This window comes from Grammomys surdaster, unplaced genomic scaffold, assembly GCF_004785775.1.
Source record: "Grammomys surdaster isolate TR1022 unplaced genomic scaffold, NIH_TR_1.0 141, whole genome shotgun sequence".
NCBI lineage: Eukaryota > Metazoa > Chordata > Mammalia > Rodentia > Muridae > Grammomys > Grammomys surdaster.
Genome location: NW_021604599.1, coordinates 7,333,004 through 7,348,083, shown reverse-complemented (window position 1 = coordinate 7,348,083; position 15,080 = coordinate 7,333,004). Strand labels below are relative to the sequence as shown.

General features: G+C 42.2%; 1 protein-coding gene across 4 annotated transcripts in view; it reads left to right on the top strand.

Moving 5' to 3' along the window:
* Positions 1 to 15,080, top strand: part of Dock8 (dedicator of cytokinesis 8) — a 199,835-nt gene that overhangs the window by 77,218 nt on the left and 107,537 nt on the right. For all 4 annotated transcript variants that reach the window (XR_003710947.1, XM_028764022.1, XM_028764023.1 and 1 more), the window contains 3 exons: positions 1,648 to 1,771; positions 3,291 to 3,506; positions 11,754 to 11,839. Coding sequence is in view for 3 of the 4 variants with exons in the window: in XM_028764022.1 (XP_028619855.1) it covers positions 1,648 to 1,771; positions 3,291 to 3,506; positions 11,754 to 11,839 (426 nt within the window). In the remaining variant the exon portion in view is untranslated. The remainder of the gene's footprint in view (positions 1 to 1,647; positions 1,772 to 3,290; positions 3,507 to 11,753; positions 11,840 to 15,080) is intronic.

Here is a 15,080-nt window from a genome sequence, read left to right as displayed (position 1 = left end):
AGATACCTGCAAATTCACTCATGTCCAATTCTCACCCTGTGAACGAACAGTCATGATCTGAAGATGATGATAAAGGCAGGCACATGCATGTTGTGTGTGTGTGTGTGTGTGTGTGTGTGTGTGTGTGTGTGTGTGTTTGATTGCTTATAAGTATACACTCCTGATTTTTTTCTAAGTATTCTTACTTGTTTATGGCCATTTTGGTCTTTGTTAATTCCTAATTCAGCATGCTTTTTACCCAGCCTTATTACTGTAGATTGGGCTGGGCACACAAATGGCCAAGGGACACTGAAGCTGGCCAGTCATGGTAACCCAGGCTTAGAGTCGTTGCCAGGCTGCTCTTGCAGAGAGCTTCCAGACGTTTTGTCTCTTTTTTCTCAAGAACAATGTTTTTGTCTTCTGAGCACCATAAAATCAAGAGAAGTCCTGGCCTCCCTGCCAAAGGCACTGGTGTGTCTCCTGCCTCCTTAACTAATACAGTGAGCTACCATACCTTCAGTACCTTCTGTGTGTGCCACACACTCTTCTGGCAATGACCCCCAGAGACTTATAAAGGGTGTTTGAATCATTGCTGGCTTCCTACTGGTCTCTTTTTACCTGTAGGCCATTTGAGCTGCCTAATAAACTCTAACCTCACTGCATGTCCTTTTACCAGCCTGCACAGTGGTCTTTACGATAAAAGCAGAAAGCACACAAATTAGGTGTGTATATACTTTATAGCATGTTTTCCTAGAAGCCTTTCAGTCAGAAACATAGAGAATGCACATTGTTGGTTTCTATAGCTATGAAGTGACAAATTACAGTTCCTGCTTTCTCCATCATGGTCTTACTTCTCCAGTGATTGTCTTGGCCACTCTTTTTTAGACTCCTCCCAGAGAGAGAGTGGGGGAGGGGAGAAGCAGACAGATAGACAGAAGGACAGACAGATATATACAGAGAGAGAGACAGACAGGCAAGAAGGAGAAAAGAGAGGGGGAGGGAAGGAAAAGGGAGGGAAGGAAAGAGGGAGGGAGGATGAGAACACACACCAGTGAATCTAGGCCCTCATTCCTCATTCGTGCTGGGCAAGAGCTTGACCACTGACCTATATTCCCACCCCGTTGACAGCGTTCTCCTGAAGTTTCCAGAGTGGGTCTGTGAGTGTTAGCAAAGAATATTGGCGCATACATTATTTTTGTATATTTTTCCTTCGCCGTGTCCCGCTTTTCTTACTCATTATTAAGAACATTGATATGGAGTTGAAACGGCTTCCTCTATTTTTATCTTCAAACGATCTCTGTTTGCTGCTTCTACACATTGTTAGATTTATTTCAGCCCCTTACACTGGAGTCACTCACACAGTTTGGCTTCAGCTTGGAGCCAAGCGCCCACAGCTGAAGTGACCACACCTCTGCAAATGGCATTTTCCCAGGCGCTCCTGCCTTTCATAATGGGCCAGCCAGGAGGCCAGTTCCTGTGTCCCTACAACAGAGCCTTGTGTGAGGGCTGGGAGCGTCATTAGATGGAGACATTACAGTCGTCCTCTGTGCAGCCTTCTCCCCTGCTTTCCCCTGGTGTCCTTACTTTGTTTTTAATCTAATGCGTTACCTCTTTCTTCCTCTCTCGCGCCCCATCTCCTTCCAAATCAAATCATGTCAACAATGAAAGGAATCAAGGAAGTTCAGAGTTTTGCAGCTTTAAAAAGACTGGATCCCGCAGAGATTTTCACAAGACTCTTCAGAAACAGACGTTTGAGTCAGAAACCTTGGAGTGCAGTGAACCGGCCACTCAGGTACTTCCTGTCAGCAAACATGGTTACCAGGTGACAGGCGGCTCTGCCCAAGGCATGCTGTCAATTTTTAAAAAACTAGAATAAAAGTCAGACTCAGAACGTTCAAGTAGGAGGAACTTTACCATTGAGTTAGTGACTGTTTTCCTCAAACTGGTTTGTAGCTAGCTGCAGAAACCAGGATTCAAATAGAAACCCCAAAGCACAGTAATTAAAATGGAAAAACTGAAGGGGCTGTACTTGGGGAAGGGACTAACAGTAGGCCCCTCCCTGTTAGAGCGAGGATGAGTCAAAGCCCTCACCTTCAGATTGCCTGACCTTTCTTAGCGATCCCCAGGCTCCATCATTAACCTCTCTGGGTTTTAGTTTTCTTCTCTGGAAACCAAGGATGATACTAAGTATCTCATGAGATGATATGAGTATTGAGTGAGTCAGAATGTGTAAAGATTATAATGCCAGCTTCACTTAGTGTCCAATAAATGCTGGCTACTATATTGTGGTTGCTATTATTTTCATAAAGTGGTTATAGTTTATTAAGTCAATGCTGCTTATACCCATGTCCACAGAAACATTACTCCTGGTAGCCAAAAGATAGAAGCAATCACGTGTCCCTTGTGGAAGAATGGGGCATCAAGCGTGGTTGCCTGGCAACTGGGGAGGAATGAGGAGTTAGTATTTAGTGAGTACAGAGTTTCAGTTTTGCAAGATGTAAAGAATCATATGGAAAGTAAGGATGATTGTTCTATAGTATGAAAGTAGTTTACCGAAAGATGACCGAGATGATGAGTTTCAGGCAGTATGTATTTTAGAACAGAAATGCAGAAGAGCTAGCGATGATGCACTGTTTTTAAGTTGGTGTGCTCGTCCCTCAGGCTGATGTTGTAGGTGCGAAAACAGAGGTGGATGAGTTCCCCTTGCACCTAGAAGCTGTTGCTGAGCCTGTGTGGTTTTTCTTTGATGCTTGCTCCCATAACCATTACTAAAATCCCGTGATAGGTGTATCCCAATCCCATATGACTCCATTTGTAAACGTAACACTCGGCTTTAGAGTGTATATACATTTTTTTTTTGAAGGCTCCTTAGAGTCTTATTTTCTGATCTCAAAACTCAAGCTCTGAGGTTGATTAGAAAAATGTCTCTCCATTCGAAGTCCAGGCTCTTTTGTGCTATACCTTGTTCCAGCCTGAGATGTGAACATGGTTCCCAAGAGACTTGGCTTCAGCCAATAACTGATGGGAACACAGTGACTTTTTTTTTTTCAAATCCCTGCTCAGGACTGGCTTATCTAACTGGTGAGAAATGACCTACTTCCAGGGGAGAAAAGCACCTCACTTCAGGATAGTCCCACCAGAGAGCCAAGAACAGTCTTGCCAAGCCCTCAGTTTGTTAAAACAAACAAACAAACAAACAACAAACAAACATTCCTTGAGACTAGAGGTTCTGTAGAGCCCAGCTGGAGTCGTCTTGAGATATCCCTGAGTCTAGTTGACAAATCATAAAGACCGATTGTTTTCTCTAACAGACGGGACCCCGTCGTCCCTTAAATGTGCTGTGTGATGTGTCTGGGAAGGGCCCCCGCACTTCTTGCGACTTCGACCTTCGCAGCCTGCATCCTGATGAGCGGCTGGAGAACCTGCTTCAGCTTGTGACCGCCGAGGACTTTGAGAAGGAGAAAGAGGAGGCCCGCAAGACCAATCGGCCGGCTGAGCTCTTTGCCCTCTATCCGTCCGTGGATGAGGTGGGTGCAGGTTTCCATAGGGGCGGATATTGGTGACAACAGGGAATCCAAGTATTTTTCTGCTCTCTGCGACTGTAGAACAGTGTGAATATCAGAATGCTTATTGCGTAGCTCTTTTTCAGCTAAGCACACTTGTGTTATGGGAGAGCCATTTATTGATCATCATACTGATAGGATTTCTATAGCAATAACTAGAATTTTCATAGTACTTTAATTTCCTGAACATTTCAAGGGTCTGTGTATGGTATATCATTCAGAGCCAACCATCCAGTTACTTGGGTGTATGTTTCACAACTAATCCAACAGAAACACATTGTTACTTAAAGCTTGGTGTTATTAAGGGCTTTGTTAAGATGTTTCCCCTGTGGCCCTAATGAGCAAGTGGAGACATCTGCTTTGAATGTGCTCTCGGCAGAGATAATCACAGCCGTGCTCCTAGTGTGTGAAGCTTTCGAATCCTGTTTTCCCACCTCTTCATTTACTGAAGCTGGCCCAGAGCAGTTTAGCCCTTGCCTGCAGTTACTTGCTGGCGCACTTTGGATGGCATGAGAGGTAGTCATCATTCAAGTCTTATGTGTTTTGACTCCTTGTGTGTTATGTGCTCTTTTCAGCCTTTACCTTTGTCTGTCAGGATCCCTCCATTCCCAGGTCTCACCAGAACAGACAGCAGCCCTGTCTCTGCTGATCACGTTTATATAAAGTTCAGTTGCAAGAACCAAGATGGGGGGAGGGGGAATGGGGGACTGGAGAGATGGCTCAGTGGACAAGAGTGCTTCCCAGGCAAACCTGGAGACCTGAGTTTGATCCCCAGATTCACATAAAGGTGATGGGAGAGAACTGACTCTCACCTCCACATCCCCTGAGGCACACACCTGCCCTGGTGTCCTTAAATAAACATGCATGGGCAAATAAGAAAAAAACGAATAGGATTGGAGAAATTTTGCATGAAAGATAATGTACCTGTCTATAGATGTAAATCTTTGAAGTTTGGTCCCTGGGCCAAGCAAGACATCAGAAAGCCTGAGCTTGCTCTTCTGCAGCCGCTGCTCCTGGGACCTCGTAGCACCCCATTCCTCCCTACCCCACTGGCTTTGATTTCCTTCCCACTGACCTGGAAGGAGATAACACAAAGCAGCAGGAAAAGGAAATGCAGCTTCAAGTCCATTGTGGCAGTGTCGCACAGGACGGTGGCCTGCTCATCAACCAGCCCCACCCCTAGGAGGATGTAGAGGGAAAGGTCCCTTAAGCCCTCAGCATCCCTTGCCTGGAGTCACACTTCTGATGACCACCAAGCATGGCAGCTTACATTTACACATCCCCAGGCACCTCTCTTTATCTTTATTTTCCAGTCGTCTTGGTTTCTTAGTTATTTGTCTTAGTTGTAGTTTCATCTGAAGCAGAGTGAAAGTAAATATGTTGGGACCAGAAAAATGGCGCATACTGACGACCAGAGTTCAATCCCTATGCTGGTGAGAGATCCAACCCCTGAAGGTTGTTCTCTGACCTCCACCCCTTCTGCTCCCAGCACAAACAAATATATAAATAAACGGAAAAATTAAAGAGTAATCTGATACATTGTAAAATAGGTTGCTCATCAGTAAGTACCTTGGAGCTGGGGAGACAGTTCAGTGGGTAAAGTGTTGGCTGCATAAGTGTAAAGATTCCAGCACCTACATGAACACTGCATACTGTGGCATGTGTTGGTAAGCCTAGGCCTGGGCACAGAGGCAGATGAATCCTGGGGTCACTGCCAATCTAACTGAAATGGCCAGCTCCAGGCTCAGTGAAAGACTCACTCAAAACCAAAGTAGAGGGGAAGATATCTAGTGATGACCCATGGCCTTTATGGACAAATACACACACACATACACACACACACAGAGAGGGGAGGGATTTTTTTTTTCTTATATGGAACACATAAAAAGTATTTTATAGAGAGAAAGTAACTAAGTCTTGTGGGTGGACAGATAACGAGAGTGACTGATCAAAATAGAAAGCTTCAGTTAAACTAGAACACTGATTTTACTGTATGGTGACCACAATTATTGATATGGTAGTGTACATTTTTAAATTGTTGATAAGAGTAAACTTAACGTGCTCAGCACCAAACAAAGTGATAAATTGGCAAGGTAATGCATAGGAATCTCTTGCTGCTGGATGGTGATGGTACACACCTTTACTCCCAGCACTTGGGAGGCAGAGGAAGGTGGGTCTCTGTGAGTATGAGGCCAGCCTGACGTAAAGATCAAGTTCCAGGAAAGTCAGGGCTACACGGGGAAACCCTGTCTTGAAAAACAAACAACAAACAAACAAAAATCTTCCTACAGTGAATACATACAACATCACATTTTATTCCACAAATGTAATTTTATTATCACTTTTAAATATTTATTTTAAAACTAACTAGGAAGAATTTGGATAATAGTATCATCACCATATTTTGAACTAGGATCTAAGAATGGAAGCATTTAATCAATTTCTTCAAGATTCAGCAGATGAAGTAAATTATAGATCAGAGGCCTTAGCAGTCTTTGTGCTTGCTTACATGCCTGCATACGACGACTGGGTCACAGCCCACACTGTTGAGACACAGATGTGTCTTAAAAGTCAGTTCTTCTAATGTTTCAGCTTTATTCACATTAAGACTTTAAAAAAAATCAGATTTGTCGAGAAATATTGGCTCTATCAGATTTGACCTGTACTCCCTTGCTTTCTGCCCATCTCCATGATGGAGATGCTCAGCGTGACATGAGACACTGAAGTGGACATCACATGAGAACAGAGTACTGGAGGGGACAGGATGACTCAGACATTCACCGTCAGTCTCCCTGGATTGAGTGGGAGGATGTCTAGTCTAACTGGATCTGAAGAATGAACCATAAACTGTTGTGTAGAGCTTTGTTTTATGGCTTTTGAGACAATGCAGAAATTCAGATGGGGGCTGAAAGCTGTATCTTACCTGAGGTCCCAGTGGCTGCTTTTATTGAGTGGAGAGGAATGCGGTGTAATTAGCATACCAGCTACTTGTAAACTGGACTGTGTAAAATGCTTGAGAACGCTACACCACCCTTTAATATTTTGAAGTCATTCTCAAAGAAATGGTGTCTGTGCTGGTCACTTGAACTTTAGCCGAGAAAGTCCTATGGAACAGAAGTGAATTCCGCTTGCTCTAAAAGGATTATAAATGCTGATTTTTTTAATGAGATGAGATTATTTTATGTTACACTATTTTATTTCCTAGTAAAGAACATTAGAAGGACAAACTGCTTTATTGAAAATTTATGAGTCCGTAGAAAGTGTAAAAGTAAGATTTAGCTACCAAGTTTTCACCATGCAAGCCCTTTCCTGTGATAGACATCCTCTGTATTAATCCATAAGAAAGATGGCCTTCTTCCACCCCACATCATAGAGTAGTCTACTGCGTGGTCTATTGATTACAAGTGATGGAACCCAACTAAAAACAATTTTAAACACAGGAGGAAGGTACTCACTGGCTTTCCTAACAAAATCTCAGTAGTCAGATATGAAGTTGGCCACCAGATTTGTAGGATCAGCAAATGGAATACTATCATCATGCTTTTTTTCTCTCTCTCTCCTCTCAACAGACACATACATACATAGGCAAACACCCACAAACACATAGCACACATATAGCCATACAGACACATAAACATACACACATATAGGCAAACATATACACACATATATATTTACACACACACACACACACACACACGTATGCAACTTACATATGAAACTATCTGATATGTGGGAACTTGCTCCTAAATAATCCATTATTAAGTGTGGGAAACTGACAAGGGAGCATATAAGCAAAACCAGGTGGCCTGAGCAGAAATTGTTGGAGCCAAATGATCAAAAATGGCAGCTTCTTTTACTAGTGTATCTACTCTATGTGTTTACATTTTCCTCAACTAATGATTATTTAAAAGAATATTCTAAAAGTTCTAATTCAAACCAAAGCTACTATTAGAAATACTAAGTGTAGCCAGGTGGTGGTGGCACACACCTTTAATCCCAGCACTTGGGAGGCAGAGGCAGGCAGATTTCTGAGTTTGAGAGTTCGAGGCTAGCCTGGTCTACAGAGTGAGTTCCAGGACAGCCAAGGCTACACAGAGAAACCCTGTCTCGAAAAACCAAACCAAAATAAATAAATAAATAAATAAATAAATAAAAATAATTTTTAAAAAGACAAAAGTTTAAAAAAGAAATACTAAGCATGATGTTTTTTCCAGAAAGTGGGTCTTCCCTGCTGAGGTATCTGTTCTGGTAACTTTGACAGTCCCAGCTTTCTTCACAGGAGCCCAGCTCACCTCTGCTGAGGAGAAGTCCCTAGTTCCCCCAGCAAAAATGCCTCTCAGTGGGAGCTGGAGGGAGGGAGGGTGGAATGGTGGTGAGTTTACCTCTTGGATTATCCCAACAAACTGGGTACAGACTTACTGGGGGGGGGCAGCCCCGGCTTGGTGGGGGAGAAGTCTTCTTTCTTCTCCATCTTGTCGGTTCTTCTTGAGGCAGTGGAGGGGGAAGAGCGTCAGTGGGGCATAAGACTTGGTCTTATGAGATATTTGGGGTTGCTGTATAATAAAAGTTTACTTATCTATGCCAGAAAAATTTATTTACTATGCTACTGTAGCTGACATGCCCTCTGGTATCCTCAGGGCAGAAACCGTAGTTTCTGGCACTTAATACCTCAGCCCCAAAACAGCAAAGGATTAAGTAAATAGCCTTGGGTACCCGAGGATCCAGCTATACCACTCCTAGGCATATACCCAGAAGGTGCTCGAACATATAATAAGGACATATGCTCAACTATGTTCATAGCAGCCTTATTTATAATAGCCAGGAGCTGGAAAGAACCCAGATGTCCTTCAACTGAGGAATGGATTCAAAAAATGTGGTATATTTACACAATGGAGTATTACTCAGCTATTAAAAACAATGAATTTGAGAGGTTCCTAGGTAAATGGATGGAACTAGAAATTATCATACTGAGTGAGGTAAGCCAATCACAAAAGAACACACATGGTATTCACTCACTGATTATTGGATATTAGCCCAGAACCTTAAAATGCCCAAGATGCAACTCACAGGCCACATGAAGTCCATAAAGAATGAAGACCAAGTGGGGGTGATTCGGTTCTTCTTAGAAGGAGCAACAAAATACTCAAGGGAGCAAATATGGAGACAAAGCGAGGGACAAAAACTGAAGGAGGGGCCGTCTGAAGACCTTTCCACCTGAGTATCCATCCCATGTGCAGTCACCAAAGGTAGATGCTGATGTGGAAGTCAGGAAGTGCATGCTGATAAGAGCCTGATATGGATGTCTCCTCAGAGGTCTTCAAGAGTCTGACATATTCAGAGGCAGATGCTCACAACTAGCCATTGAAGTGATCATGGGGTTCTCAATGGAGGAGTTAGAGTGAAGACTGAAGGAGCTGAAAGGATTTGTGGCCCCATGAGGAGAGCAACAATACCAACCAACCACAGCTCCCAGGGTCTAAACCACCAGCCTGGGAGCACTTATGGAGGGATCCAGGGCCTTAGCTGAATATATAAGAGTGGAGGGCCCTGCTGGGCACAGGTGGAAGATGAGATCCTTGACCTCATGAAGGCTGGACGCCCCAGGGGGTGGGAGTTTTGAGGGTGGGGAGGTGGGAGTGGGGGGGTAGATAGAGGTTACATCCACAAAGAAGAAGGAGGAGGTGTGAGGGGATTGGGGGTTCCTGGGTGGGTGGGGGATGGGGTAAGGGGACAACATATGAAATGTAAATAAAACATCCAATAAAAAAATTAAAAAAAAAAAAAAAAGTAAATAGCCTTTGTACAATCTCAGCAGGAACTGCTGTGCTCTAACTTATGCCTGCTAGTCTGAGGTCACAGAAAAAATAAAACACTTAGAGATGTGGTTATAGCATTTATTACTAAGTTGTTAAAAGTTTCCTATGAAAGCTATCTAAGGGGAAAATCAGAAAGGTCCTAAGAGGGAAAAAGGAAAACCTCTATCTGGGAAAATGGAAAAATTCTATTCTATACACTACTCTAAATGGGGAAAGGTAAAAAATTCTATTCTATCTCTATTCTATCTCTCTATTCTAACTGCCTCTCATCTCTTTGTCCTCAGTACTTACACATCTTTCAGAGTACATGATCACATGTTACAAAGTTCACCACAAGTTCACGCCAAAAAACAAATCATAAATTGAGATAGAAGTTTACAACAAAGAATGCTTATATGCATATCCATTAGGAGTAATTATCTGGCTAAACAACCATCACCTGTCTAGATCCACAGGTTTGCTGAAGGTTTAAAACTATAAGAAATTAGTGAAGGCCGGGCGGTGGTGGCGCACGCCTTTAATCCCAGCACTTGGGAGGCAGAGGCAGGCGGATTTCTGAGTTCGAGGCCAGCCTGGTCTACAGAGTGAGTTCCAGGAAAACCAGGGCTACACAGAGAAACCCTGTCTCGAAAAAAAAACCAAAAACAAAAAAAAAAACAAGAAATTAGTGAAGTTTTGTATAGATAAACCCAGGCAATATTTTATCTTCTGTCCCAGCACCTATAATAAATCGTGAGTTCCCTATTAGTGACCTTTGGTTAATTGTTTTACATCCTCTTGGAATGTGCTCTGAGCAGGAGAAAGTCTGGTTACTATCTAAGAGCAATAAACTGATGACACTTGGGAGACTGGCAGAGTTCTCATTGCATTTTTCAGTATCAGAAACGGACATAATAGTAGTCCCACTATAAATAGCTTAATAATCATTGATATAATTTTAGGAATTCTTATAGGATTATCATTAAGACTTAAGTCATCTATTTGTCTATATAGCCTCACCACAAGACAGTACATCTTCATGGCTCTGCAGAGATCTGCTCCAAAGGGGTGTGCTATTGCTTAGTGATTGTTACATATGCTTAATAATAATAATGATAGGAAAGGCATATTAATAGCAGGAATCTTTCCAAAAATAAGTTCCTTACACCCTTGCTGAATAAGGCCTCACTTGTTGCAGATTATATAATAATCCAAGGGAAGCATTTCAGGATGATCACCTGCTAATTATTAGCTTGTCCCATTATGGCTCCTGACAACTTACCATGAGGTGACAACTGCTACTGGGAAAAGTGCTTACTGAGCTGTGTTGGGGTGAGGGAACCCTGACCATTTATTGCCCAGAAAAAGACAGCTAGACAATGACCCAGTGCTTTGGTTTCCTGTGAGCATTAGCCCATGATCCTACTCCAGTAGGGTTGGCTAGCCAACTGTGGGGTGTGAATTAAAGCTTTCAAAGATGTACATTATTTGTCTTTGCATAATAAGAATAGAGTCAAGATAACATGGTCCACGGTACAGATTTAAATGTAACGTTGTGATACGACTTGACAATTTGTAGCTCTTTCACCACTAAGTTGTCTCACACCTAGACTGTCAGCATATGTTATCTGTTTATGTGTATATAACTTACAATTCAACTTCAAGCCTCTAGCACCTACTTAAGATATTAAAAAGCAAACCAAGACAAGGCTCTATTATAAGGATCAATAGTTATTTTGACTCAAATTTCAAGTCTGAAACTTGCACATTTTCTTATCAAAACTCTTGACACCAAACCCAATGACCTGAATTGATCTCTGGAAACCACATAGTGGAAGAAGAGACCCAACTTCTGGAAATTTTGTCTGATATCTACATACAAACCACTGTATGTGTGTGCCACACATAATACACAAGCAATCAAGCAACTCCACCCTCCCACACACACACTCAGTAAATATAAACAAAATATATAAATAAAAAACTTGGAAAGAGAAATGGTTTTTGAATGTATATTTAGAGCTTTAGAGTAGGGAAAAAGACTAGCCACAAATTTTTGCAGTGCTGTCTGGTAGATGTTACTAAGCCATAACTATGTTTGCATTTCCTTCCTTCCTTCCTTCCTTCCTTCCTTCCTTCCTTCCTTCCTTCCTTCCTTCCTTCTTCCCTCCATCCCTCCCTTCCTCTCTTTCTCTCTCAGTTTCTTTCTCTTAAATGCTCCTTTTCTGAGAGTAGAAAATGCTTGCTTGCATGCTGGCTTTAAATGTTGGCAGGTGGATGGCAAACTCTTCTCAAGACAGAGCATTATTCTGCAGCTAGACATAAAGCAGGGACAAGGAGGACAGCTCTACCTCCCCGGCTTAGCTCCTATGTAAAGTTGCTAACGATTTCTTCATAATGTGATTATTACCAGGAGGATGCTGTGGAAATACGGCCAGTACCAGAATGTCCTAAGGAACATCTGGGCAACAGAATATTGGTCAAGGTGCTGACTCTGAAGTAAGTATCAAACTCACATCCACTGTACTGATGTCCACCTTGAGTTTAGATAAAAACTATGCTCCGTCATCAGCGCCGGCCGGGTCAAGAGGATTCTCCCAGCATCTTTTCAATAGAGAGGAGAATTGGGTAATGGAAAGAGCAGAGATTAAAGTTGATTACCTGGACTCTTTCTACAAAGCCTTTAACAACCTGACTTCTATAGCATGGAAATCAAACACCTAGTAGTGTCTAGGAAAGTTGCGTGTATAAGGTAATTATTAACTTTCTTATGTTAAGAGAAATAACAGTGGGTTGGATGTGTAACTAGATGATAGAATAGTGGCCTGGCACGTGTGAATTTGAGACCCATAGATTGACCTCTGTCCTAGATTGGGTTACTACTGCTATGATGAAACACCATCACCAAAAACAAGTTGGCAAGGAAAGGACTTACTTGCCTTATGCTTCCACATCTCTCATGGAATAAAATCAGCACAGGAACTCAAAGAGGGGAGGACCCTGGAGGCAGGAGCTGATGAAGAGGCCATGGAGGGGTGCTGCTTACTGGCTTCCCATGCTGTGCCAGGGTCTCTCATTGTATATGTTGAAATAACCGGATATAAACCGGATTTGTCTTCAGGAATGGGCACAGAAAGGCAAATTCTAGTCCTTGGAACTCAAAACTCAGCAGGAGGACTGACTGAAAGAGGTTGTTCCCTCTGTTCAGAAAGTCTGCACCATTGTCTGCCACACCTGCCCCATTCAATTGGGCTACTGGTAAATGCAGTTTAGATTTGGAACTAGAGGAACGTTCCCCAAGGCTAATTGTCACAAGCCTTCTAGACTTATCTAACACATAAACCCACATCAGCTGTTCTCAGAGGCTGGGGAAAATGTTCTGCTGAGCTAGAGATGAATTATTTAAAAAACATGGAGACACTTGAGTTTCTTTAATGAGAATTGTCAAGTCAGTTTTTAGTGATGTATTCCCAGCTCCTAAAGGAGAAGTTAAATAAAACTGATATATGTAGCCAGTGCCCTTGCTACATACATACATACATACATACATACATACATACATACATACATACATGCCCTTGCCATGTTCAAGTGACTTAAGTGGCACTCATCATATTTGTACATCCATAAGAGAAGAGTAAAACCAAAGAAATGGTCCTAACTGTAAACTAGATGAAAGAAAGACATTTTAGAAACTTTGTGAAAATATGAATAGTAAAACTAACAACAGTCTGGAAGACATGCTTCACCATTGATGTCCACAAACAAATTCTGTTTATAATACCATAGATTTCATTAGCTAGGAAATTTCTAAAAATGTATTCATCTCTACCACCATTCCTACTTTGCTTTTGAGGAATAGATAAAGCCTTGAGAAAACAGAAAAAAAAGAATTACAGTGGCGCCAGTTCTGCAAACTCTGAATAGCAAGAAAAAAAAAATAGTGACTACAAAGCATTTTTCTGTTTTGTATCTCATGTAGGGGAATCTTTTAATTTAAAATTTAATATCATCACGAACAATGTAGCCTCCACTCAGAAGGCTGTCTTTAGCATCAAAATTTTACTGTACATTAAATGGAGCCAAGGGTGGTCTGAATGCAGGTTTGAGAGGCCTCCTATAGCCATTTTCCCACAAAGGATTGTGGATCTTCAGGTGGATCCAGAACCCCTGCATGGCTGCCTCAAATGCTGGTGTCTGAGGACCACATCTGGGAGAACCACTGTAGAAAAAGCTCCTGTCCTCTGCTTAAAAGAGGTGGCCTGGCAACCTGCCTCTGAAGTCCTCACCTGTCGCTTCTGCCAGGAGTGTCTCTGCACCGCAGCCTCCCAGTAGAGCAGGAGTGTGAGCTGTGTTACACTGATGTGAGGAGGAAGAGGTTCATAATGTGACTTCTCTTCTCTCTTCCCTGAAACACGAAGAGTTTATCACTCAGTACCAGTCTAACTGTTACACAGCAGTGCTCAGACCTTCTGCATGTCAGAAAGTACATGATAAGTACAGGTTGACCCTGCCAGGAGACATGGTGAACCTCAACACAGTGAAGCCCTCAATTAAAGTTCTATTTCCTGCCTGACATCTTAGCTCATGCCTGTAATCCCAACACTGAAGAGGCAGAGGCAGGGGCATCACAGTAGGTTCTAGGGCCAGCCTGAGCTATATAGCAAGGCCCTGTCTCAAAAAACTGAATAGAAAAAAATGTTATTTTTCTGGCAAGATATTTGTGATGTGGGGTGTGTGTGTGTGTGTGAGTATCTCTCTCTGTGTGTGTGTGTATGTATGTGTGTAATGTATGTAATAAAATCCACCATTTTTAATGTACAGTCCAATGGCATTGAGTGCAAGAACATTGTTTTATAACCATCACCACTATCCATTTCTAGATGTTTCTATCTTTCCAAAGTAAATTTAGTATCCACTAAACACTAATTCCCCATGACCCCCTCCAGCCCATCTCTTGGTAGCTACCACAATACTTTTTATCTTTGAATTTGACTATATAAATACATCCCATAAGTGGAATGAATCATTTGTCCTTTCAAGTGGGTTTATCATATCCCATATATGCATATATATATATATATATATATATATATAATATTATGATATACATGCAATGTGTTTATCTTTTGGTCAGTAGATATGGTACCTATTTTATCTTAATGATTCTTAAGACATCCATGGAAGATGGGGAAAGCAGTGTTCTTTCCTTACTTTGCAGGTAAACACATAGAATCAGTAAAAACACTAACAGGTGATGACAGAGCAGAACCCAGTTCTGTTTGCTCCTTGCCCATAAGTCTACCATCACTCCAGATTATCTCATCAGTAAAGATGCCGTGGACCAGCTAACTCCTTTGTCTACCCAAAATGTTCTCTACTGAGAAAGACCTATATGACAGGAAGGCCACTCCCTCACATATGCCTTGAAAGAAAGTGTGCCCTAGTTTGCATGGCTTCTGAGGCCATAGTAACTGCCCAGCCTCTTTACTGCTGCTGTCCATGGACAGAAGTATCTAAAGTCATGAGTGATTAAACTTAGACACTGGGAAGGTTCACCTGTATTTTACATGTATGTCTAACATGGGAAAGAATTAGTTTGGGGGTGTTTTCTTCAAACCTTCAGTTTCAGGAGGAATCATCAGTCAAGGTTAATATGTGGCTTCTGTTTCTGGTTTTGGTGGTGTCTGTTCTCTCTCTCTCTCTCTCTCTCTCTCTCTCTCTCTCTCTCTCTCTCTCT